Source organism: Rattus norvegicus, chromosome 2, assembly GCF_021556685.1.
Source record: "Rattus norvegicus strain SHRSP/BbbUtx chromosome 2, alternate assembly SHRSP_T2T, whole genome shotgun sequence".
Taxonomy (NCBI): Eukaryota; Metazoa; Chordata; class Mammalia; order Rodentia; family Muridae; genus Rattus; species Rattus norvegicus.
In genome coordinates this window covers 251,177,730-251,204,499 of record NC_141535.1, presented here as the reverse complement: position 1 = coordinate 251,204,499, position 26,770 = coordinate 251,177,730, and the positions used below count along the sequence as shown (strand labels likewise).

At 37.2% G+C, this 26,770-nt stretch overlaps 1 protein-coding gene across 4 annotated transcripts in view; it reads right to left on the bottom strand.

The window, feature by feature from the left end:
• Nucleotides 1–26,770, bottom strand: part of Wls (Wnt ligand secretion mediator) — a 123,174-nt gene that overhangs the window by 84,058 nt on the left and 12,346 nt on the right. For all 4 annotated transcript variants that reach the window (XM_087628142.1, XM_087628137.1, NM_199408.3 and 1 more), the window contains 1 exon segment: nt 5,123–5,395. In XM_087628142.1, the coding sequence (XP_087484268.1) occupies nt 5,123–5,395 (273 nt within the window).

The following is a 26,770-nucleotide window of genomic DNA, read 5'->3' as shown; positions in this document are numbered from 1 at the left end:
TATATGATGCATGGTCTGAAGTTTTACGCAAATGCTTGTTAAAGTTTTGACTATAATTTGTCACATGAGGTTACATGAGAATTCTCTACTTATAGCATTATGTTGACATTCAAAAAGTTTTAGATTTTTAATTTTATGAATGATGCTTATCATGTAATTTAAAAAAATCTCAGGAAGTGCCTACTGATTCCACTCAGATAAAACCAAGCCAATCTCCTACCAGTACAAACATAGACCCAATGGCTAATTTCAAAGGAAGTCTTGTTTGTAGAAAAGTGCTTGACAATTTACAAAATGGAAATAAAATAAAATATTCTTCTATCATGAGTCTCACCAACATAGCTGCCTAAATGAGATCTGAACAATGAGGGCACCAGTGAACACAATGCCATAGAAGAGGGCAAGGTCATGGTGTCAATGCTAGACAAAGAACTATATTGGCAGCTAGAAATGCTGAGACTAGGAGAAATGATCTTCCCCAGGGATGAGCCTTTCAATTGATTATCCAATACCAAGTGATCAGTCTGGATATGTACATACTGGTACCATTATACAAGCTGAGTAGACTGTATTCATATATTTACGAAACCTTTTACAAATTCAGTAGAATAAAATTTAGAAATGTATTATCAACTTCTAAAACTTCACACAAACTTACCAGCAGCTGTGATTTACTTTATTAAATAACTTTGATACTAAAAATGAAATGGATTATAGGCTAGGAATTTTACAAAACACAACAGGCATAATATCAAAATGATCCACTTTTCCCCTAAAACCTGATAAACAGATCCATGGTCTAAAATTCCATTTATTACACCAAATAATAGCTGCTATGGCAACAAGCTGTTATTCCTAGCAATGCATCACCCTTTCGGTTCAATTGTGAATGTCTCAGACATAAATTTATTCATGCAAGCAATAATTCTAGCTACAACTAGAATTAGTGACACTGGTTATTGAAATGTTGCTTCAATAACAAATGTGTTGTCTTGGAGTGGAAAGGGGCAATCACCTCCATCAGCTGTTTGTTATCCCTTTTGTAGCAGGAGAATGATCTGATCCAAGAGACATTTTCATTCACAGCTCCCTACACACAAAGCTACAGTTTAACAAATGTAAACTCTACACAATCAAGAAACTGATCTACCTAAGAGCCATAGAAGTAATTCAATTGTGCTAGATTGTTAAAATGGACATTACTCTGCCAATATGGAATTCAGGGAGGATAAGTTGTATTTACAAAGTAAAGGAGAAAATATCTGTGAGGCTCTAGGGCCATGTGACAACTGGAATGTCTTGAAGAATGAGTAGGTTTTTCAACAAGAAGCCTTTCATCTATGGAAGAAAGTAAGCATGGTAAAAGAAGAGAAGATGGGACTTGAAGTGTGGTTTAATGGTAGAACATGTGTTCAATATGCATGAGGCCCTAGGGGTCCATTCCTAGCCTGAAGAAAAAGGAGGAAGATGAGGCGGAATGGGGGAGGAGGAGGATTAGGAGGTGGGTTAGGAGGAGGAGAACTATGGGAACATTAACATGAGCAAAGATGTTAAGAAAAGCAATCTCTGGATGTGTTTACAGAGTGAGAATGAGGATAATATATGCATGTCAACAATGAGAAAGAAAGCTGCAAAAAAGGCTTTGAAACAGAATGGAGAGAATTCTGAATTGTCAAGCCTTATTTTTTGGTCATTAAAGATGTTTCACACAGGGAAATGATTAAGATTAAATAATAAAATTCTTTTGTGAAAATTTAATTCCATTAGCCAAGATGTAGGAAAAAAATGGAAAATGAGCTGAGTTTCAGGAATAAGACACTTCTTTTTTATTTTTAAATAACTGCTAAGAACAGTATACAAACTTATTCTTCAAAATGATTTGAATAATTAGATATTTTTATTCAAAGTTTGCACATAAAAAAGTGGCTCAGAAGGGTTCTAACATTTTTTTCAACATTATAGAATTTTTAAGAAATCACGCTCAAGGCAGCTCAAGGATTCTGCAGGTAAAAGTGCTTGCTACAATATGGTGGTTGGAATGAGAATTGCCAACATCGAGTTAGTGGAACTGTTTGGAGAGGTGTGTCTTTGACTGTGAGGTCTGGCTTTAAGTAGATGTAGCTTTGTCAGAGGAGGTTTGCTTCTAAGGATGGGCTTTGAGGGCTCAAAAGCCCATGCCAGGTCCAATGTCTCTCGACTGCTGCCTGCAGATCAGGATGAATGTGAGCTTTCAGTTACAGCTTCAACATTACGTCTGCCTGCTTCCCATCACGATGACCATAGACTAACCTCCTAAAACTGTAAGCAAACCCTCCAGTAAATGTTTTTTGAGAAAGAATTTCTTTGTGTAGCTCCAGCTTACTCTGTAGGCCAGGCTGGCCTTGAACTCAGATTTTCCTGCCTCTGTCTCTCAGATGCTGAGATTAAAGGCTTGTGCCATCACAGCTAACTTAAGTGCTTTTAAAAAAAGAGTTGCATTAGTCATGGTGTCTCTTCGCAGCAATAGAACAGTAACTAAGACAGTGCATAAGCCTTATAATATAAATTCTATTCCCAGAATCCATAGAAGGGTAGAACTGTCACTTGAAAATTGTTTTCAAACCTCCACACAAGCATCTTTGCATGCAAGTACCCACAAGTTTGCATATGTACACATGTACATACATGCACACAGGTAGTTAATTATATTTTTGCCACCCAGCCCAATGAGCAAAGTTAGACTCCTAGGAACCACATCATGGAAGAAGAGAAACAAGTCCCATGAGCTGTCCTGACATCCATAAGTACACTGTGGTTTGTATGATACACACACAAAATAAACAAAATGAAATTTAAATAGAAACATGTTTCAAATGCAATTTTGGCTACTCTGGAAAGCGCTCTCGCAGGTTGTTATTTGATGGTCTTCAGTGGCACTACCTCCTGGTTGGCTCCTGAGTTTGGGCTGAACTTACAAGTTTGCATCGAGCCAATAAAAGGTACCAGAAGTGATAGAATGTCAGAAGTTGGAGTGGCTTCTGGCTCATATTCCTCATGTGACTCTTGAATGACTCCCTGGGAAAGCTAACGGTAGCATCGTGAGGTAACTTGAGAGATCCATGTGAGGGACAAGGGTGAACTACAGCCGTGAGCCTGGAAGCAGACACCCTTCCCAGTGTGACCTCAAAATCTTCTGACTAAAACCTTGACTTGGAGCCTTGAATGCACTAGAGATTCCTTGGCTAAGCAGGGCTTGGCTTCCTGACACAAAGAGATGGAGAAATAAGAAATGATTGATTTAAGTTGGTAAATTTTGGATGATTTATGATCCAGTTTAGATACTGCCAGTAGACAGCAATCATTTAAGTTATTACAGAAAAAATATTTTTTTCTAAGACTCAGAGCTAGGAGGTAGGAATCTATGTAAGAGACATTAGACTACTTCTGATAGACCACAGGCAGGCAGCCCAGATAACAGAACATTGCATCCTTGACATTTCTGTCCAAACATTGGTTAAATCAGAGCATCTACCCACCTTATTCTCCCATGGCCCTTCTTTGTTTTTAATTCTCTTTTCCAAAATGAATTGGAATTATAGGAGTACTAAAACACAAATTTTAAATTTGAAAAAATAATTTAACGCGCCTCCTACCAAACTCTCTCTATCCCAAAGCTCACACATCACATTGTATATCTACTTCTTAAACACACAGTTATTCTTATTTGTAGCTTTAGATCTGCTTTGTGGGCACCCTCTCCTCCATCCCCTTAAAGGAATCAAGTCTTGTGCAAACTTACATTCTTGGTATTCAGTAATTAACATATGGATATGCCTTACTAAATTTGAATTAATTAATGTATGTATTGTTCAACCAATGAACGAGTGAGGAAGGTAACAGGCAAGAGACTGGCTAGGTATGTTAGAAACTCCTCCGAATGTTGTAGGTAAGGGCTGAAGTTAGTGCTACAGAATGTTTTGCTCACTTCTACATCTACCTCCAACTTTTTACCAGGCCTTTTCCTCTTTGATACTCATCCGAAGTGTCTGTCACTTTCATCTACAAATCTCACATTCACACTGTTTGCCTGCTCAGTCTAAGTAAAGCTTTCCTTGGTGCTGTTATAGCCTCCTATGTGTACCTTGGTCACACTATCCAATGCTACATCATGCTACCAGACTGTCATGGTGGGTTACTTGTTTGACATTTCCACCTAATGCTAAGTCCCTTAAGGAAATTTTTCTTTGTGTATTTGTAAGCAGCCAAAGGACAGCATATGGCCACTATAGGCATTCAAATTTGAAATCAAGCATAAGAGACTGAGTACATGAGGAAAAGAAAATGTTGCCTCCTGAAAAATAATCTTAGAATAATCTATTTGCTCATTTCAAATAAAATGTTAAGATCCAGGATGTTCCAATTTCTAGACAGAGTACAGTTAATATAATTAAACATCAGAATTATTATTAAAATAAAATTTTAAGCTTAAGAAGGTGCTTTAGTGCATTATCAGGCTCTGGACAAAGCTGTCTTCAACATACTTCTTTTCCTCACATTCCTGATCCTGTTTCAGAAAAGCAAAACAACAAAAATGAAACAAACAAACAAAAACTCTTCAGTCAAAGATTCTCTATACTATCCCTAGGTGCAAACAAATAAATTGGAAAAATAAATGAATTAAATTAACAACAAAATGTTTTAGTGGGATCATGGGTACTCCTGGGCTAGCAACCCCATTCGAATAAATATCTTTTTCTAAGGTCACAGTCTCACTCCACAGGAGTAGTGAAATCATAAATACAAAGGGCCTCCCTTTACTGAGGTTAGCTCCCTTTGGTCCTAGAAGGGGAAGGTGTTTAGTAGCTAAAGCACCTTTGTAGTCTTGGGTCTGACTGTGGGTAACCTTACCAGGATATACCCTAAACCTAACCCTAACCATATATATATATATATATATATATATATATGACAAAGTGATATGTGTCTCAAGGGATTTAGAAAGATTAAATGGGTTCATTCAGATGAAAGTCTCAGAAAATGCACAGGAAGCAGGAAACATCTAATAACTATCTGAGTTAGCATCATCATTACTACTTCTAGGAAGAAAATTCCCAGAGATGACCATAGCAGTTGGAGTACTTACTGATTTGGTTGTTTAGCTTGAAAGCAATGTCTATCTGCAGGATAAACAGCATAAACTGGAACCATGGGCTCATCTCCATAGAAGGGAGGGGAATGTGTACAGAAAACACAATGTCATTCGCTTCAATTTCCCTTGGAATTGCTTCTTCGAAGTCATTGATCTTGTTACACTTGTTTGGTCCCCAGGGCATCAGCCATCTTGTTTTATGGTGGTTCTTCCGGACATCCACACATTTTGCTGCCACGTAGGACACTGCCGTTGTGGGTGCTGGAGCTGAAAAGAGAGTGTTTTCTTTAGAAAAGATTCTACTGAAGTGGCCACTTCTAGCTGATACTCTTTTCAGTTCTGCCTTCCTTTCAGTTGTACACTGCCATTTACAGCGGGGGAGCAACCACTCTCTGAGCTCCTCCAAAACCAAGTGAGGACCCTCCTGTCACCTCCAGAGAGCCACGAAACTATCTCCACAAGCCTTCCATTGTACCTCCAGTTAATTACACCATATACTTGTAAGCAATGTAATTCAGTTACCATATCCACTCAAATCTTTGTTACAAAATTCCAGTGTGTCCCAAGAGCTGGGAGTCAGAGAGAAGCACTGCAAGAGGGCAGTCTCTGAACTCAGATGCTGCACCTGAGACCTGGCTGACAAGTTAGTTGCATCTGTGGTCGCTTCAGGGCTCTCATCTAAGAAACAGGTTGGCAAGCTTCCAAGGTTTCTCTTAGCTTTATCATTCATAACCACTGCTTTTCATATACAAACGGAACAACGCTGACTTCAAAATCCTACTTAGTTCAGTACCTGTTTGAAGATAGATATTCAAATATTAATATTTCTAAAACTAAGCTACTGCCCATGCTCATCAAGACAGAAAAGCAAATTTGAAAAATATATTGAAGTAATATTTCATTATAAAATGACTGAGTATAATATTAAAATCACAAAGTATAATTCCAAGTTTAAAACATTTACCTAAAATACCCCTAGAGAAAAGAAACTACTTTTTAAAAAGCATTAAACATTATTTTTACTTAATATGTAATGTATTAATATCTATAGTAATGGCAAAAGTGTGCTAATATTATAATATCTATATTAGTGGTAAGTGTGTTTTCAGAAAGATGAACCAATAACAAGAAAACATGCTAGGAACTTCTGTGTTAAAGAATTATAACTGAAAGCACTTGGATATGGATGCTGAGTCCAAAGGCACAGATTCATGCTATGGGTGCTTTTTTTTTTTTCAAAACTCAAAACCATACAACCATAAAGATTTTGTGTACCTAATTTATATAACGCCATCTGTCTAGCTTATATTAGAAATGAGTCAATCAAACATTGGCTATTTTGGTCAGCTGAACAGTTCCCTGATGTTAGAAAGACCAAATAACACATTTAATTGGATCCATTTTAATGTGGTTGGAAACCAACAGTGAGGTAAAAGTCATAAATTCCATTTTAAATGACATAAATTATTTGTTGCAGAAAATGCTTACATTAAGAAACCTCCATTCTTCCAAAAATGAACCTAATCTTTTTCAATTACTTTTTCTTGACAAAGCAAGTCTTTTTACTCATTAGACAAAAATGAAAATAACCAGCTGAGTTCCTCAGCCAATCTCCAAAACCACATTCCACGTGGAATGGCAGAGCACTGCTTCATCCTCAGTGGCTTGTGTGGGACAGGGAGACTGTGTAGCAGCCAACCTGGTTTTCATATTTTTATTAACACAGTACGTCATCCTTAAAAGAAAGTTATTGAGAATACTTATATTTTTGAAGAGACCTTGGCAATGGCACTGAAGAAACTTCAAAAGCATATGTTTAACTAGACTATGAGAATAAGAAATATGTTTATTCACTGGAATAAGGGAGCCACAAAAACATTTAAAACTTAAAAATTACATATAATTCAACATTTCAGCTTTTCTACTAGTACCCAAAAGAAAAAACAATGTTTATAGTATTTGAGAAAGTAAAAACACATTGATATGCAAGCATAGACACTTACAGTTACTCTGGCGACATCTTTACAACTCAGGACGATACATTACCTGTAGCTAAGGGTGGATATAGTGTGGATAGCATATAAAGAAAAGAAAGGCCAAATGTGCAACTTGTCCTGGCTGCTGGGTATCACTAGATGCTACCAAAATTGTGACCTCGTGTTCATAAAGCAGTATTTAGAATCAACATATGTTTGAAATAAGCCAGGCATGGTGGTACAGTCTTTTAATCCTAGAACTCAGGAGGCAGACGCAGGAGGATCTCTGTAAGTTCGAAGTTAGTCTGGTCTACGAGTGAATTCCAGAAGAGTCAGATCTACAGAGTGAGATCCTCTCTCATCAGAACCAAAACCAACCAACCAAATAGAAACAAACGAACAAACCACTTTAAGTTCTTTTTGAAAATGATTTTATAGTATGACAAAAGAACTAGATAAAGTAAAAATTATCTGCAATATGTCTTTTGAATAAGATATAGTCCATTGTCAACAAAAGTCTTAGTCCCTACTATGAGTCTGAAAATCAATAGTGTTAAAAAGGGATTACCTTGATTCAGGTCATCAAACCACGTCATGTTTGCTCAAATAAAAACTAAAAACAATTACTGCTCAGTATTTGCAGACTAGTAAAGTAGCATCACCTAGCTGCCTCAGCACTAATTATAAGTCTTCTGTACACATCCATAGAATACAATTTAACTGAAAATATAAGAGATAGAAGCTGATTCTTTCAAATACAATTTAGCAAGAAGGAAAATGTAACAAAAACCAAATGTGTCGTGCCATTGTGGACTGTTACCTGTCATACTGGTGGCTGAGAACCCTGAGGGTATGTATGCATGCAAGCAGGTAAGCTATAGAAAGTATTCATAAAAATGCTGGCTCAGGTTTTGCTCTGTTCACATTATTACATCAAACACAGGTTAGATTTTCTTCTCTTATCTGCATTTCTATATTATTGACTCCTTTTATCCATTATAGGATTCATATTCTGAAATATGACACTACTTGAATTTTAAAGTGATCTGAAATCAGTAAGGGCTGGACACATTCAAGCCTGGTAACCTACTGCATAGGAAAAAAATGATCCTTCAACCACATTACTTTATATTTGATTACTTTATATTACATGCTAGACACTGTCAGATACTGGAGTAGACCTATAAGCAATAATGTGAGATGTATGAATAATTAAAAATATATAGAAATAGGTAATTACTATAAATATTAGTATAATTATGATGAATGCTGCATTTAACCTGAGAAGGGGGAACAGTTGATTATTTCAGATGGAGAAGGAATGAGTAGAATGTGATATAAAAATTCTAGCTATCAGCCTTATTTATAATAGCAAGAAGCTGGAAAGAACCCAGAGGAATGGACACAGAAAATGTGGTACATTTACAAAATGGAGTACTACTCAGCTATTTAAAAAAATGACTTCATGAAATACTTAGGCAAATGAATGGAACTAGAAAATATCATCCTGAGTGAGGTAACCCAGTCACAAAAGAACACACATGGTAAGCACTCACTGATAAGTGGATGTTAGCCCAAAAGTTCGGAATACCCAAGATACAATTCACAGATGATATGAAGCTCAAGAAAAAGGAAGACCAAAGTGTGGATGCTTCAGTCCTTCTTAGAAGGGGGAACAAAATACTGAAGAGAGGATTTATAAGACAAAGTGTGGAGCAGAGACAGAATGAAAGGCCATCCAGAGACTGCCCCACTTGGGGATCCATCCCATATATAGACAGGAAAGCCAGACACTGTTGCTGATGCCGAGAAGTGCATGCTGACAGGAGCCTGATACAGCTGTCTCCTTAGAGACTCTGGCAGAGCCTGACAAATACAGATGCAGATGCTCACAACCAACTGTTGGACTGAGCATGGGGACCCCACTGGAGGAGATAGGGAAAGGACTTGAAGGAGCTGAAGGGATTTGCATCCCATAGGAAGAACAACAATATCAACCAGACAGACCCCCCAGAGCTCCCAGGGACTAAACCACCAACCAAAGAGTAAACATGGAAGGACTCATGGCTCCAGCCTCATATGTAGCAGAGGATGGCCTTACCTGGCGTTAACGGGAGGAGAGGCCCTTGGTTTTGTGAAGGCTCAATGCCCCAGGGTAGGGGAATGCCAGGCTGTGAGATGTGAGTGGGCGGGTGGCTGTGAGGTGGCTTCCTCATAGAAGCAGGGGGAGGGGAAATGGGAGAGGGGTTTTCCGGAGGGCAAACTGGGAAAAGTATAACATTTAAAATGTAAATAAATAAAATATCCAATAAAAAAGTCAATGAATGACTGTCCTTATAGCAAAGCTGTGAATGGTAGTCAGCTCCATACTGGGAATAGAACTTCACACAAGCTGGTCACTAACCTCACCATTGTATCTTAAGTGACTTATGACAAATACATTTCACATGCATCAATTTTGTCCACTTTTCTCACTAGAAGAAAATCCAGATGGATTTGAGTTCATCCCCAGTAAACCACTTACTGATTGACTGTGACATAAGGTAAGTAGTTTTCAGAGACTCACTTTACCCAGTTTACTATTTATATCTATGTATGGATGAAAAAAGTTCATGTTAAATTCCCAGGATAATCTGTGGCACTTAAGAAATGATATACAAATGGATAGCTGCTGCTATTTTTCACAATTGGTAAATAGCAACCTGATGCAGCCAGGCTGGCATATCAACAAATCAAAATGGGTGTGGACTTCTGGGGACATGAAATCCTAGTTACTCCAAGACAAGGAATATTGTGGAATGACTGAGTGAAGTGTACATTTTAAAATTTATTATTGTTGCGGGGAGGGCGGTAATGGGGGGAGGATGGGGAGGGGAAGCCCATATAGAAGGGGAGGGGGAGGGGCTAGGGGGATGTTGGCCCAGAAACCGGGAAAGGGAATAACAATCGAAATGTAAATAAGAAATACCCAAGTTAATAAAGATGGAGAAAAAATAAAATTTATTATTATTATTTTTAGGTGTACTTATTTGTACTGTTAGTATTTTGTTTGCATGTAAGTATACCACAGCCCACCTGGTATCTGCAAAAGTCAGAAGGCATTGAATTCCCCAGAACTGGTTTTGTAAACCACCATGTTGGTTCTGGGAATTCATGTCAGGTCCTTGATAAGAGCAACAGGGACTAATAGTCATGGAGCCACCTTTCCAGCACTAAATTTTTCTTTAAAGAGTGAATAATTTTTTCACAATTGTTCTGTAATACAGCTTGAGGTCATGGATGGTGATTACCCCTGAAGTTATTTTATTGTTGAGAAAAATTTTTGCTATCCTGGGTCTTTTGTTATTCCAGATGAATTTGCAAATTGCTCTTTCTGACTCTATGAAGAATTGAGTTGGAATTTTGATGGGGATTGCATTGAATCTGTAGATTGCTTTCAACAAGATGGACATTTTTACTATATTAATCCTGCCAATCCATGAGCATGGGAGATCTTTCCATCTTCTGAGATCTTTTTCGATTTCTTTCTTCAGAGACTTGAAATTTTTGTCACACAGCTCTTTCCCTTGCTTGGTTAGAGTCACACCAATGTCTTTTATATTATTTGAGACTATTATAAGGGTGTTTTTTCCCTAATTTCTTTCTCAGCCTGTTTATCCTTTGTGTAGAGGAAGGCTACTGCTTTGTTTGAGTTAATTTTATACCCAGCCACTTTGCTGAAGTTGTTTATCAGCTTTAGTAGTTCTCTGGTGGAACTTTTGGGGTCACTTAAATATACTATCATATCATCTGCAAATAGTGATATTTTGACTTCTTCTTTTCCAATCTGTATCCCCTTGACCTCCTTTTGCTGTCTGATTGCTCTGGCTAGGACTTCGAGAACTATATTGAATAAGTAGGGAGAGAGTGGGCAGCCTTGTCTAGTCCCTGATTTTAGTGGGATTGCTTCAAGTTTCTCTCCATTTAGTTTGATGTTGTCTACTGGCTTGCTGTATATGGCTTTTACTATGTTTAGGTATGGGCCTTGAATTCCTGTTCTTTCCAGGACTTTTATCATAAAAGTGTGTTGAATTTTGTCAAATGCTTTCTCAGCGTCTAATAGGAATGGGAGCATCCTAATGGAAACAGGGGGAGAGGTGGGTGGGAGAAGGGGGAAAGGGGATAACATTTGAAATGTAAATATGTAAAATATCCAATAAAAAAGGGGGAAAGAGTGAATAATTGAGTAAAGCAAGAGTTCTCATAACTCCACCAACAGAAGGGTCTAATCCCATAGTTCTTTTTTAAAAGATGTATTTATTTTACATATATGTATATTTTTCTTATGTATATGACTATGCTGTCTTCATGCCCTCCAGAAGAGGGCATCAGTTTCCATTACAGATAATATAAGTAGTTTTTTGCCAAAACAAAACAACACACAGTCAAAGACTCATCTTAAATAATCTGATAAATTCTTTGATTTGCAGTGTCAACACACAGTGCAGAGGACATATAATCTATAGCAATGTCTATAGAAACTTTCCTTTTCATTCCAAGAGTCCTAACCTCTCTTCCCAAACATCCCAACATATAGATCTTTGAATAAACCTCTTTGCTAATTTCTTCTACCTGTCCTTCTTCTGGTTGTATCTTACAAGAACCCATTCAGTATGGCTGCTTTTAGGTTCCTAAGAAAATGGGTTATATTTTCTATTGTGTGCCCTTTATCTGCATATTTATGTGTATGTGCTGTATGTATGTATGTATATATGAATGCATGTATGGGAAAGCTGGATTATGCATGCATGTTTGGAGGTCAGAGGTTAATTTCAGGTGCCTTCTACTTTTAACTACTATCTTCCTTTTTAAGACAGAAACCTAGAGTTTATTATTTTGGCTAGAATGGCTAACTAGTGAGCCCCTGGAATCCCCCTGTCTTTTTCTCCCTCAGCATTTAGATTATAGACTCGCACTATCATTTCCAACTTTTATGTGAGTGCTGGGGATCTGAACTCATGCTTGTGAGGCAAGAACTTTATCAATTGAACTACCCCCAGCTCCATATATTCTTAAGAATGTGTATAAAAGTGTCATAAAATCTTCAGGCCTACTACCATTAATTATCTGCATTTAAGGCTGAGATGTGGACCTTTTGCTTTACTTTGTAGCTCATTTACCTTGTGTTCTGCAAGCTTAGGGGCAGTTCTGGAGTCAGTTAAAAAAGGCTTTTGAGAGCTCCATTTTCTAAAAACTGTAGTAAAAACCAGTTATCTAAACATGCTACTATAATATCAGTGTTGGCCACAAACATTGGGAGCACATTTTTGACTACTGTTTCTTATTTCTTTTGATGTGTAAATGACTTTCTTTTATTAGGCTGAGGTGATAATTTAGGAAATTTTTATTTTAATTCTCAAAATTTAGTATTCATGCTATAAACTTACTGACACAGACATATTGAGTATTTTGTAAGAAGGGAATCTGGGTTGGGCTTGTGAGATTGCTATGTCTCTGGAAGCATGAAATAAAGTCATAGCATCGCCCAGACTACGTCTCAGTATCTGTCTTCAGTGTGTATTAATACAAGAAGGCCATACACCTACTCCATTATGGCATTCTTGCAATGGTGCCTACCAAATGTTTGATAAAAGTTTGTTGGTAAATCACATAAGTTAGTGTCAATCAGTTTATTATAACATAATAGCTCCACAAAGACCTATAGTTCAATTCAGGGTTTGCAGAACTTATATGTTTAAGCCTCCATGGATTCTAGGGAAGATTCAGTCTCACACCTTTAGAAGTTTATAATTTCCTAGTATTTAGAAGTCTACATATTCAGCAGAATCTTGTAATAATACAGATAACACTGACACCAGAAGAAGCAATAATTACTGATTATTACCAAGAGAAAATCAGAGAAATTCTTTGATCCTGGCTCATAGCACTTAATGAATTAGGCAAAGGAAATAGCAATTGAGGTAGAAGCTAGAAGTGATAAAAGTGTTAAAATGTTTAACACTTATGTGGTAATCGAAACATAAAAATTCCTAATACTGTAGATCATGTTTAAATTGTACCTCTTTGTTTAATTCTAGGGAATTCACAAATTATAAGAGCTTACCCTTTCTTTGAACAACTAGGAAAATGATGATTCTGGAAAACTGTGAAATGTAGATAGGACATTACTGGACCTTGTGTGTCCTTGTCTGTACTTTATTTCTTTGATTACTTTTACATGCCTTTAGAAATTTGTCAGAAAGTAGAGAGAAATCAATAAACTGTGGCTCTTTACTGGCTGTTTTGTATTCTTTCACATATGCATATACATAAGAGAATTTATCTTTTTGATGTAACAAAATGAAACTTGTTTGTAGTTTAGGCTCTTTAATTTCTCCATTGTTTGTTTCTGAATTTACTGTGAATAGAGAACTCACTCTTTCCTGAGCCAAACTGTGCTATTCTATGCTTACCTAAAATATTAGTAAATTCTCTATTAAGGTGCTCTGAAGCCAATCTGTCTCTAACATAATTCTTTCTCATTCTTGTCTACAAAGTATGTAACTATATTCTTCTAATAGCAACACTGGGTTCCTTACCCGGAGTCATGTCTTTTCTAGTCTGACATCCCAAATTTTGTCTGCCCAGAGTATGAAGTTATACCCAAGAACCAAATAAGTGTGGGAGGATATCCATTAGGTTTAGATGAGTTGAATGTATTTTCAGGAGCTTCATATTTTACCTTCTTTGTGGAACTTTAAAAATGAAAGTGGTTTACAATTCACGTATTAGTTATGGTTCATCTTCAGTGGTATTAATGATAAAGATAAAATCAGAGCCTCTATGATATGTAGATAATAGATGTCGGGTAACAAATTATGAATAGCTAATATTAGAAAATTGTACTTCACAGCAGATGTTTCTCTTGGGAGATTAACTCACTTTGGAGTTTCCTAATTCTAAAGTTACAATGTAATGTGTACTGTGGTTTACTTGTTCAAGAAGTAGAACCAGTTATTTACCTTTTATTGTCCCCCACACCTACAGCTCTGCCAGAGCAGTTTTGAGGACTCCAGTCCTCTTATACGAAGACTGCTGTTCTGTGATCACGACACAAGGTAGTGTACTGTGGCACTGATTTTCTTCCCACATCTTGGCTGCATTCCACATAGCCTTTTGGCTAACAAGTTATAGATTTTGAGGCACTGGCACAAGTTTGGAAATGTAACTTAAATGTCTGGTTTGCAGAACATTAAGTATTAACAGATGAGTCATTTGGTCTTTTTGTGGAAGCCTTTTGTGCTCATTTCATGTGTGTTTAATTTTTGCTGCTTAAGCATCATGGAGTGATGTAATAACAGACTTTTTTCCAGGAATATAGCTTAGAGTTAGTAATTTTACGTACTTCTATCGGATTTCTTGATTCAACCTTTCTTTGTTAGTTACTACAGGTGAGTATTGGTTTTTGAACACAAATTTAGGCTTCAGGTTGCTAATTAGCTTGTCTAATGCATGCAGATCTGTATGTGCTGAACCTCTCCAAGGACCTTTTATGTGCATTTTATTATTTTATTCAAAAAGAAAAACTGGCACCAATATTCAGTCTCATATAATTTCATGTTTGCCATAGCATTTCACATACTACGTAAGATCTTGACTCTGTCCTATAGCACTTCGATTTAGAGGCCAAGCTGAAGTACAGTGATGTGTAACAGGTGGCTTCTATTAAAGCAATTCTATTCTTCTTGGCACCACGCACAACTGAGAGGTTATAGGTCCACCACTTAAAATACTCATCTGCTTGAGACGTAAACACAAATTTATTTTCTTTCTCTTTTTTTCTCTTCTTTTTTTTCTTTTCTCCCCCAACCCCCTGACAAAGTCTCTGTGTAGCTTTGGCTGTCCTGGAATTTGCTCTGTTGACTACAGCCTCAAAGTGATCTACCTGCCTCTGCCTTCCAGTTCTGAGATCAAGGGCATGCACCACTACTGTCCTGCCGTAATTAATTGGACTGCTGCAATCTCTGAAACTTTGGTGTTAAACTGTCGATGTCATTCATTCACAGCTTTGTGTCACAGAGAAATATTTTTCGTAAGAGTAAGTTAAACTTTGCATCCAGCTTTTGATAGTCATGGACTGTATGCTGCTCTGTGGATATTTATGTTTGTTGCCATGGGGTTGCATGTCTGTGTATATTTGTGTGCTGCTATGTAGGAGATGTAGGTTATCATGTGAATACACTTGCGTGTTAACATATGAGTTGCATGTGCTAACCTGTTAGGTGCATGTAAACCTGTTGCCATACACACGTGAGCACTAGCTAATTTTCTAGTGGCCGTGATAATATCCTAGATAAAAGCAAGGAAGTAAGAGCTATTTCAGCTTACAGTCTTAGTGTAGTCAGTCCATCATGGTGTCAGGAGTTTGAGGTTTCTGTTTACTTTGTGTCCACAGTCAGGGAGCAGAGAGAGATGATGAACTCTGCTGTTACGATTATTCTTTCCTTTTCCTGAAACTGAGGAGGAATAGCCCACAGAATGATGTCAGCCACACCTACACTAGGTATTCCTACTTTAATTAACCTGAGATAATCTCTCACAGATGTGCCCAGAGACTTATTTTCAAATTGGTTCTAAATCCTGTCAAATGGAACAGCTCAGTTAGTTCACCTTTACAGCATACACCTGTGTGTGGACCTGATGCGTGCGCGTGTATTCCTGCATGTTGCCATGCATGTGTATGTGGGGTGTGTGCATCTGTTTTGCCATATTCATCTGTAAATTGCCATGTGGATACATCTGTGTGTTCTTATGTGGAGTATATTTGCTATTGTGTTTGCTGTCTATTACTATGTGTGTGAACTGTGTCTGTATTGCTATATAGGATGCATGTAGCTTTGTAGTTAACATGTATGTATGCCCATCTTTGTGTTGAGTTATGTGTCTGTGTTGCTTTGTATGTGCATCTGTATTGCATGTGGGTGAGCGTGTACACTTGGGAACTAATATATAGGCATATGTGTGAGTCTGTGTGTGACCATGTGGAATATATGTAAAAACCCACGTATTTGTCTGCCTCTCAGTATTGGGATTAAAAAAGTGTGACACTATACCCAGCTGTATGTTATGTGTTTCTATGAATTAATTGTTGTTTGAATGGTGTGTCTGTCTGTCTGTCTGTCTGTCTGTCTGTCTGTCTGTCTGTACCTGTTTGTTGCTATTTGAAATGTGTGGACATCTATGTGTTGCTTTGTGAATGCATGTGTGTCTGTGCTGTTATGTGAATGTATATGCTTTCCTGTTTGTGTATATTTGCATCTGTATGTTGTATACATGGTGTGTGTTGATGGCTACTGTTTGGGTGAATGTGAGAACAAGTTGGAATAAGCAGCGTATTTGTTTATATGTCTTGGTAGTAGTCATTTAGTGTAGATGACTTCTTGCTTTATTCAATAAATAGGTTTCCTAGAACAGACATTAATGTGATTATTCATTGAAAGTAGGTTTCAAGAATTAGTATAAAAAATGAATTGCATCTCACTAAGTATATACCCCATTCTGCTCGAAAGGGCACAGCTAAGGTAATTCTAAAGTCCTGTCTTAGTTCTTGTCTCTACAGATGCACTTTTACTTTGAAGTAACTGTTCCTTAATTGTGAAGTAATAATTTGTTCAGTAATCTGGTAAGATTTAATTAGCACGGTTGAAATGCATGATAATTTCATCCTTAAAGTAAACGCAGTGTTAACACATGTCTGAACATTATAGCTACAGAAACTGAGTTAATTCCTAAATGCTAAATCAGTTTAACACAAGTATTTGCATTTTCTGTAGCTGAACTCCTTGAGCTGTCGTTCAGAGACAGTTTTCAGACTTAAATGTTGGCTAAGAGCAACAGCAGTGTTTTCAGGGATTTATCTTGGTTGGCTGATGCACAGGTTTGGTTCAGAGTTATTAACAGTCTGGAACATTATGATTCAACCAAATAATGATATCCATCTACTTAAGCTGTACAGTCTATTGATGTATTTCTTTTTAGTGGAAATTAAGGGTTTTGAATTTAGCAAAGGTCAAGAAGAATGTCTCAGAGAACTATATTAAAAATCCAACTTCTATGGTTGAGGCAGAAGGATTTTCATGAGTTCAAGGCCAGCCTAGGTTAAGACAGTTTAAAGCCAACTTCTTATCTTAGATAGGATCCTATTATGCCAACCAAGAGCTTTGGGGACGTTTGAACAAAAGTTACAGATGTGTCAATAACATACACATCTAGTCTTTGTCAGTTCAGATACTAAATTTCCCTTTCTTATGCTTTCTTCCATCCTGCTTAGGCTGTCTGGCACTGAAAACCTAAGCACACACCAAGTATTGTATGAGTTTCCACTAGGTACACACTTTAGTTGTAAATATTTGTGGGTAGGAGGACCTGTCTTTCTACATTGAACAGGTTGGCACCAGCCTCCTGAGTGCTGGAATTATGGTCCTGTATCATTATACTTGGCCTATCTTCCAGGCAATGAAGGTTTTTCACTACGTTCCAAGGTGAAGTAGATACTGAGGTTCTTACTAACATAGTTCACATGAAAGCCTGGCATTATTTATCTATTGTTTCTGTTATCTATTTTAAATCAGTCTGTTTATCATTCCTTTACTATGAGCTGATATTTCTAGTAGCTTAAAATGATTTTGTAGAACAAGATGGAGTGTCCTAGGTAAATAAGTTATTTATATTTTTAAAAGTATAGCAATGGTTGAGTTTAAGTTTTTAACTGCAATTATTCAAAGGTTAACTCAACCTCCTTTTTTAGAGTCATAAAAGAAAGTATCTGTGCATTGTTATTTTCTTGTTTTTATTGCTAAGTGCTCTTGGAAAAATAAATATTTCTGAAGTTGTTGACTTTCACTCAGAATCATTATATTTTTCAAATTTCAAAGTTTTGATTATTATTGTATTATATATAATTATCCATGCAAACTAATTTGTTCTCCTTATTTCTTCCACTCAGCCCAAGCAGATTAATCTTCAAATATCATTTTGATTGAAGGCAGGTATTCCTGGTCTAAGTTAGGGAAAGGCTATTTTGACCTGGTAACTAAGACTTCAAAATTTTCTCTGGGAGAAGTGGAGCTCCTCTATTCCCATTCAGACAAACCTCTGGAGGCCACTAATTCTCCCAGAAGATCTCCTGTCTGCCTTGTGACTGGGTACAGGCGGAGATAGGGAGATGAGGGAGAGGGAGAGAAGGAGGTAGGGACAGGAGGGAAGGGAAGGAGAGAGGGAGAGAGATCATGAAAGGAGAGTGTTCCTTAAGGAGAAGAAAGTCTCTAAATAAAAATTATTCATTCTTTGTACGTCTCTTATGCCTTTAGCAGGAACAACAAAGTAGAAACCAAGATAATTGTGGGAATGTGTCCTTGGCTAGAGAAACAAAGGGCTAAAACAGACAAAGGTAGGAGTGATCCTGTAAAATGTTCCTTCTAATGACAAGTGTATGGTGGCACATGGCTTCCATAGTAGCACTGAGAGGCTGAGGAAGATGGATTTCTAAGTTCCAGGCCAGCCAGAACTACATAGCAAGAACTGTCTGAATCAATCAACCAACTAATTAAAAGTATTCTTTCTAGTTTTCCAAATTCTAGCATGGGCATCTGTAGGCAAGGTGCCTGCTTATACCCTTCTAACCTGGTGGTGTCCTTGCTTTCTGAACTCACACTTCCTGTATTTTAAGAGTATGTTCCAGGTTGGGGGACGGGTATGCCCTGTAAGCCATTCCAGATTTCTTTTACAGCTAAAAGTCTTTATTCAAACAACTTTCTATCAGGATGTGGCTGTCTATCAAATGCTCAACTTCCCATAATATTGTCCCCATCTTTAGTTATATACTTCTGGGTAGTTGCAAAGGGATGCTTTGTCACTTGTTCTAAAACAAAAGAAATAGAGTTCAAAATGGAAACTATTTGTCAATTCAATAGTGACAAATATTTTGTTTTTATTTTAACTTTTCTAAATGGCAGTTAACTCTTGTATCTCTCCCTGTCCATCTTTAAATTGCAAGTTTTAGAAGGAATAGGGCCAATGATTTGACATTGACTCAACTTTGTGTAGGAAAATTATAGTTGTTGGGTACATAGTAACCTGTTAACCAAGGTATCCTTTGGGATAGTAATAGGAAGCTGACTGGAGCCAATGAATGTTCTCCTAGAAGAAATACAGGTTTACTCTATTGGATTACATTTTTATTCAGTTAAGTTGGTGTTGATAACTGAAATTTTATTTAAATTGGATATTTTATTTATTTACATTTCAAATGTTATACCCTTCCTGGTTTCCCCTCCGGAAACCCCCTATCCAATCTCCCTACTCAGGGTGCTCCCCCACCCACCCACTCACTCCCACCTCACAGCCCTGGCATTCCCCTACCCTGGGGCATCAAGCCTTCACAAGACCAAGGGCCTCTCCTTCCACTGATGTCAGATAAGGCCATTCTCTGCTACATATGTAGCTGGAGCCATGGGTCCTTCCATGTTTACTCTTTGGTTGACGGTTTAGTCCCTGGGAGCTCTGGTTGGGTCTGGTTGGTTGATATTGTTGTTATTCCTATGGGGTTGTAAACACTTTCAGCTCCTTCAGTCCTTTCCCTAACTCTTTCTTTGGGGTTCCCATGCTCAGTCCAATGGTTGGCTGTGAGCATCCACATCTGTATTTGTCAGGCTCGGCAGAGCCTCTCAGTAGACAGCTAAATCAGGCTTCTCTCAGCAAGCACTTCTTGGCATCAGCAATAGTGTCTGGCTTTCTTGTCTGCATATGGGATAGATCCTCAAGTGGGTCAATCTCTGGATGGACTTTCCTTCAGTCTCTGTTCCACACTTTGTCTCCATATTTCCTTTAGACAGGAGCAATTCTGCATTAAAAATCTGAGATGAGTGGGTGGTCCCATCCCCCAACCAAAGGACTTGCCTAATTTCTGGATATGGTTTCTACAGGTTCTCCCTCCACTTCATTGGGCATTTCAGCTAATGTCGTCCCCACTGGGTCCTGGGAGCCTCTTGATTTCCTGGCATCTGGGACTTGCTGGTGACGATGCCCAGTTCCCCATACCCCATTGCTACACACCTCTGTTCAAATTCCTGACTCTTTGTATATCACCATCGTGCTTCCTTCCATACCTGATCCTGCCCCTCCTCTTTTCCTCCCAAGTCTCTCCCACCGTACATTGGCTTTTTAATTATGGAGTTCCTATTGAAAAGAGGAAGATTGTTGGTTTTCTCTAAGTAGAAACAACAAGCAGTAACTAGTAACCATGGTAGTGAAAGCACATTTAACCTTGACCTTAAATGCAATCACCAGAAAAGGAATAGTTAGCATGGTTAGGTGTCTAACTAAAGTAGAAAAGGTGTATCTCATGCAGAGAAGAAAAGGAAAATAGCAGATTTTCAATTATGTGACACACTATCATAAAAAAACACAGTAAATACATGTTCTAGATTCTTCCAAATGGAAAAATCCAGGATTTACATGTAGATATTAAATGTGATCACTGAAGCACTTTCCACAGAGGGTTAAGAAAGAATGTCCATCTATAGAAGTGTGTAAACTGGATTAAATAATTAAATGTTCTGAAACTTAAAGAGCAACATGTCACTGAAATAAAAATCTCTTGCTCCAAATAATTAGCAAAATGTGGATTTCCTGTTGAAAATGCTAAGGGAAAGTGAAGGCTAGAAATTTTTACTGAGAAGAAAATACCAGCAGTTGCTCCTGAGAAAAAAGGAAAACTTTAGCCTAGAAGGGAAACACTTTCAAATAAATGACACTTAGATGTCTAGGATTTATGGCCACTTTATTATTGGGTTTGAGACTATGTTTCACTTTTGAAAGATAAGTAGGGAATAGCTAGATAACAATAAATAAGCAGGCCCTTTGTTTAACACTACTGCTGCCTTTGTTTTCATCACTCACTTCTTCAGTATCAACAATTCATTATAAAACATCTCACCACTAGACTGATGGATTGAATGGATACAGCAGGGATAAATTCAAAGTGCTTTCTTATAAACCACCCACACTGTAAATTTCCAAGCTTGTCCTCACAAGTACCAGGAAATTAATCTGTAGCAAGGCATATAGCCTCCCTTGTAAAAAGATACAGGTTCAAGCGCAAGGCCATGGGTTCGGTCCTCAGCTCCGAAAAAACAAAAACAAAAACAGACAAACAACAAAAAAAAGATACAGGTTGAAAGAATAACAAGTTTTCCTAAAAAAACAACAATAAAACTATACAGATTCACCTTTCCCTAGGAGATAGGAAGAATTCAAAGAGAATCTCCCTTTTTTCTTTTCTTTTCTTTCTTTTTTTTAAGATTTATTTATTTCACAAGTGTGAGTACACTGTCGCTGTCTTCAGACACACCAGAAGGGGACACTGGATCCCAGTACAGATGGTTTTGAGCCACCCTGTGGTTGCTGGGAATTGAACTCAGAACCTCTGGAAGAGCAGTCAGTGCTCTTAACCACTGGGCCATCTCTCCAGTCCCTCCTTTATTTCTTTATGTGTAGGGTTCTCAAGAGTAGTTTCTGTCTTTCACAACGCTGATTAAATGAGCACTAAAGATTATTATCCTTTGATTTCTAACAAAGGAATCTCCAAAAGATAAAGCAAGTTTTCCAAATTTATCTAGTAAATGAGATAATTTGACTCTCTATTCTGTACTTATTTTAAAGGCTTGGTTCAAAGTGACTCAAGTCTGATAAATTCATCAAACTCCAAAGTCTTACAAATCTCTTTCCTATTTTTTCACCACCATTAAATGTTTACCATCTAAATAAAACCTTTGGCAAAGCCAGTACCTTAGCTAGCATGACTTGATTCTGCCAGGCTTTGTCTGGGAAAATTTGAACCATTCGATTATATATTTCGTAGTTGGCTTCACTCAGCCGAGACAGTGAACCAAACAGTGGTGGTTTTTAAGAAGTGCTTCTCCATTCTGATTGATTACAAAGGAATCATGATTAACGAAGTTCTCTTTGTGTCCAAGCTCCATTCTGAGAGACAGAGAAAGAGCACACACACACACCCCCAACTTCTTTTTGATTACTGAGTCCTTTCCTACTTGTGTTATCACCCACACAATCTGTTCACAACCCACACAAACAATCTTGCCAGTCTGTGAGAGTTCGTAAAACATTTATGTGGTCAAAGCAGACAGAACTAGCAGAACCTCATCTTAACAAAGGATGATGAGACATTCAGTAGAAGAATTCACCAAGGGAAATACAGACCAGAGGCCCTAAGCTGAATGGATTTGCCCACAATGGTTAACACAATGCCAGTCCTTACAGGGACTTGTCAACTTTCTGGTCAATTTGCAGCTTCCTCCAGCTTTTGCCCTCCAAACTCTGTTTCTTTTATTGTATTTTTTATTGTTGTTGCTTTGGCCTTTTTGTGAAACAGAGTTTTTCTGTGTAGCCCTGACTGTACTGGAACTAGCTCTGTAGAACAGGCTGGCCTCAAACCCAGAGATGATCTTGCCCCTGCTCTCTACCTGGTACCCCCCCGTGCTGGGAATAAAAGCGTGTGCCACCTGCCACTCCTGGTTAGAAGAAAAATTTTTTTAAAGAAATACAACGAACAAGTAAAAGAGTCCAAATCAATGACTTAAAGACACCAGTTTTTCTAGAACTTAAAATGTAAAACCAAGTCAGCCAAAGAATCTAGTTCCCAATCAACAGTTCAAAGGGATTGAACTAATGAATATAAAACACTTAGCAGACTGCCTAGAGTATAATGGTGCTCAGATAATAACCTGTTTATATTATACGTTGCTGTGCCCTTCTAACCCTCAGCCTTTCTACTAACCTGAAATATTTACCTTACCTGTACTTTGATTCAATGTTAAAATCAGATACTTCACATACATTGTCTTCTTTCGCAAGTCTAGATCTTGAAGTTGACAATCACTTGATTCATTATGTAAGATCAGCTCAGTAGTTTTCTACCAAGTTCATTCTCTCCTTATCTCCTTATGAGATGATCCTGTCCTGTGACCTATATTTTCCAGAATTTTGTGTAGTGGAAAATATGCCTTAATTGTCATCTACAACAAACCTCTGATAAGTGTTTAAGAACACTGGTTGCTCTTCCAAAAGACCTGGGTTCTATTTCCAGTGCCCACATGGCAGCTTACAACTTATAACTCCAGTTCCAGGCAATCCCTGACCCTTCTCTGTCCTCCATGGATACCAGACATGCACACAATGCACAGACAAACATGCAACCCAAATACCTATACACATAAAATAAAAGTAAATCTTAAAATAAATATCTGATTCACAGATAAACAAAAGACTCAAGATATGCCCTACTTTAATCTAAAAATTTAATTTGATTTAATTTAAAGAAAGAAAGAAAGAAAATTATGGGTGGGTGGAAAGACTGATGAACATATTTAGCTTTGAGGAAAAGCATGTCCCTATTTTAATTGTCAAAGGAAATGTTTCCAAGTAGAGACAGAAGAAGTATGAAGGACTGGATGTCCAGAGAGACAAATGACACTCAAGGCAGACTTCTTTATACTAGACACAGGATTTTTCGATTAAGTTAATTATTAATTTAGAATGCTGAATGATATAAATCTTGTCTTCATTTATGTATATCAAATTGTATTCCAATTAATCAACCAATTTTTGACAATCTATACCAGACTTCAATTATTCAAAAATATATTTAATTTTATATAAAATATGCTTAGAGCTCTTGGTCTATTGCAGCTAACTTTGGCCTTATCAGAAACTTGTTTTATTGGTCTTGTCTTTCTAATCAAATTGAAGTTGCTCAAAGTCAAGATCTAGGTATGTATACTCTTCTGTAACCCAGAGCTAATACAGTTAGAAAACTGTAGTAACATGTGCTGAGTTGCTGCTTATTCTGCCTCATATTCTCTAGAAACTTCCAATGAGTCATCATATACACTAAGGAAATTTCCAACTATCCCTTGAGATACTATTCTGCTTGTACAATCCTTAAAAATTCTCTTCAATAAATTCATTTCAGAAGCTTGGACACCCTGTGGTCACTTATCTTTCATATGCATGCAACTCAGAGCATATGGTACAATGAACTTTGTCTCAAAATCGGAAATTCAGTCAAATCCTAAGAATTATCACTATCTCAGTGTTCAACAGTGATAACTAAACACATGCATTCAGTTTTAAATAGTGTTTTTCCTTCCTTCCTTCCTTCTCTCCTTCCTTCCTTCCTTCTCTCCTTCCTTCCTTCCTTCCTTCCTTCCTTCCTTCCTTCCTTCTCTTTCTTTCTTTTGAGACAGGGTTTCTCTACATAACTCTGACTGTCTTGGAATTGGCTTCTCTCTATTGACTCTATGTCTTGTCAAGTACAAAGTTGAAGTTAGGGGACTAGAGAGATGGCTCAGAAGTTAAGAGCACTGACTGCTCTTCCAAAGATCATGAGTTCAATTCCCAGTAACCATATGGTGACTTACAACCATCTGTAATGGGATCAGCTACAGTGTACTCATGTAAAAGAAATAATAAATAAATAAATCTTTAAAAAAAGAAAGAATGAATGAAAGTTGAAGATAACTAAGCTACCTCTAAAAAACAAAACAAGAACAAAAACCATGAAACTAAACAAAACTTCCAGTGAATTCTTCCTTTTCCGAATCTTCAACACTTTCATTCCCGAAATGATCAACTGAAAACACAACACTGAAGGAAAGAAGCAAACCAAGTCACTAAATAGGAAGCTTACAAAAACAGTCAACCAAAGGATCGTAAAGGAAAAGAGTAAGATATGCTCGGCACATTAACAAAGACTTTAAAAATTTAAGCAATGCCCAATATTAGACAACAAACATGGAGTTGTGCATGCCTAGACTTAGCTAATGGGTTATGTGGTGGTCATTTCTTATACAAAATAAATAAATAAATCTTTAAAAGTAAATCCACAGAATTGAAACTGCTAATTAAACAATAAGATGCAAATAATAATTCAACTATAAAGATTTTCAAAATACTCTATAATAGCTTCTCTTCTCAAAATATTGTGAACTTAAGTCAAAGGACACTGAATAATTTAATTGTGATGCTTTGTGATACATCACACTTTCACCCAAGTGGCTATCTATTGGCATTACACACATAAGAAAAACACATCACAAAAGAGTTCATATCACGTGACGAAACTTCAACAAAACCTAGTCAACTGGCTTTTCCCGTATCTTTTAAAGGATTTGTTTACTTTATACACACACACACACACACACACACACACTGTAGCTGTCTTCAGGCACACCAGAAGAGGACATCAGATCCCATTACAGATGGTTGTGAACCACTATGTAGTTGCTGGGAATTGAACTCAGCACCTCTGGAGGAGTAGTCAGTGCTCTTAATCACTGAGCCATCTCCCCAGCCCTTTCCCCCATATCTTGAGATTGTTTTCTGACTCCTCTAAAATTTACCAGAGTATCAAAAGAACTTGAGAGAAAGAGAAAAACATCTGACAGTTTGAACAGACAATAATTTACCAAAACAATACTTAAAGAGACGTCCAACAATTATTCACTGGAGCAACTATAAGTTATATGAAGAAAGATGAAGAAAATTGACTACAGACAACATTCACTTCTAAAGGAGAGCTCAAAAAATAATAGATGTATAAGTATTTCAACAGCAATCTACATTTAAAAAAAAAAAACAACTGTGCCTTTCTACTCTTTTATCTTTTACCATGTAGTCAATAAAATTCCAAATTTCCAAGTTTTAATCACCACAAATTTAACACCTTACCAAACAAAACATTCCATAAACATAGTTCTTTTCTCAGATCCCATGACTTTAAATGTGAAGCTCCCTGGTGGACTGGCCTATCCTGGGCTGTTGGCAAGATCAAATAAGGTGGATTTCTACAAAAGCACTTTGAAGAAGGATAAAAGCTCTTTACAATTGTGAGGTATCAGGAATATCAAATGCATTACCTAGATTTAACATATACTCCATGAAGCATGATAAAGGTCATGGCAAACCTTTTGGTCCTGCACAACCTCCATGTTTTTTCCTGCTTTTGTTTCTGAAAAACAGATATTTACTTTTAACCTTTCCTTCTAGTGTAGGGGCAGACTCTTTAAATTATCTGGCATTATTATAAAAAACATGGTTCTATACTTTTAAACAGGTAAATAACAAAGTGAATACCAAAGAAAAATTTAAAATAATGATATGCCTGGGAAAGGCACCTAAAAAGGGCAAAAGGCTATGCCACAAACAAGTACAGGGCTAATGGTTTCCACATTATCTCATTAAAGTTAGGACAACTATTAATTACAGAAGACATAAATTGTTGAATTTGTGAATTCTTTAGAATAATATTAACTATATTTTACAGGACTCCAATACCTTCACATTTGAAGAACTACTACTTTTTTTTTTAAAAAGCTGTTTTTTTTGGTAGGACTGTGCATTGAAACCACAGATTTATATAGTAATTTTTCTACAGTGAACTAATTTTTGTGAATGCAAAATTTAAGAAAACATAGAGAGGCAGATAATTAGTATACTAGAACTTTTAAGTACATTTTGTCTTAAATCCCTCCCCCAAATCTACTCCCCTCTCTCCCCGAGAGGATATTTACAATCTTCCATGACACATGCTCTGTACCTTCTTGGTTCA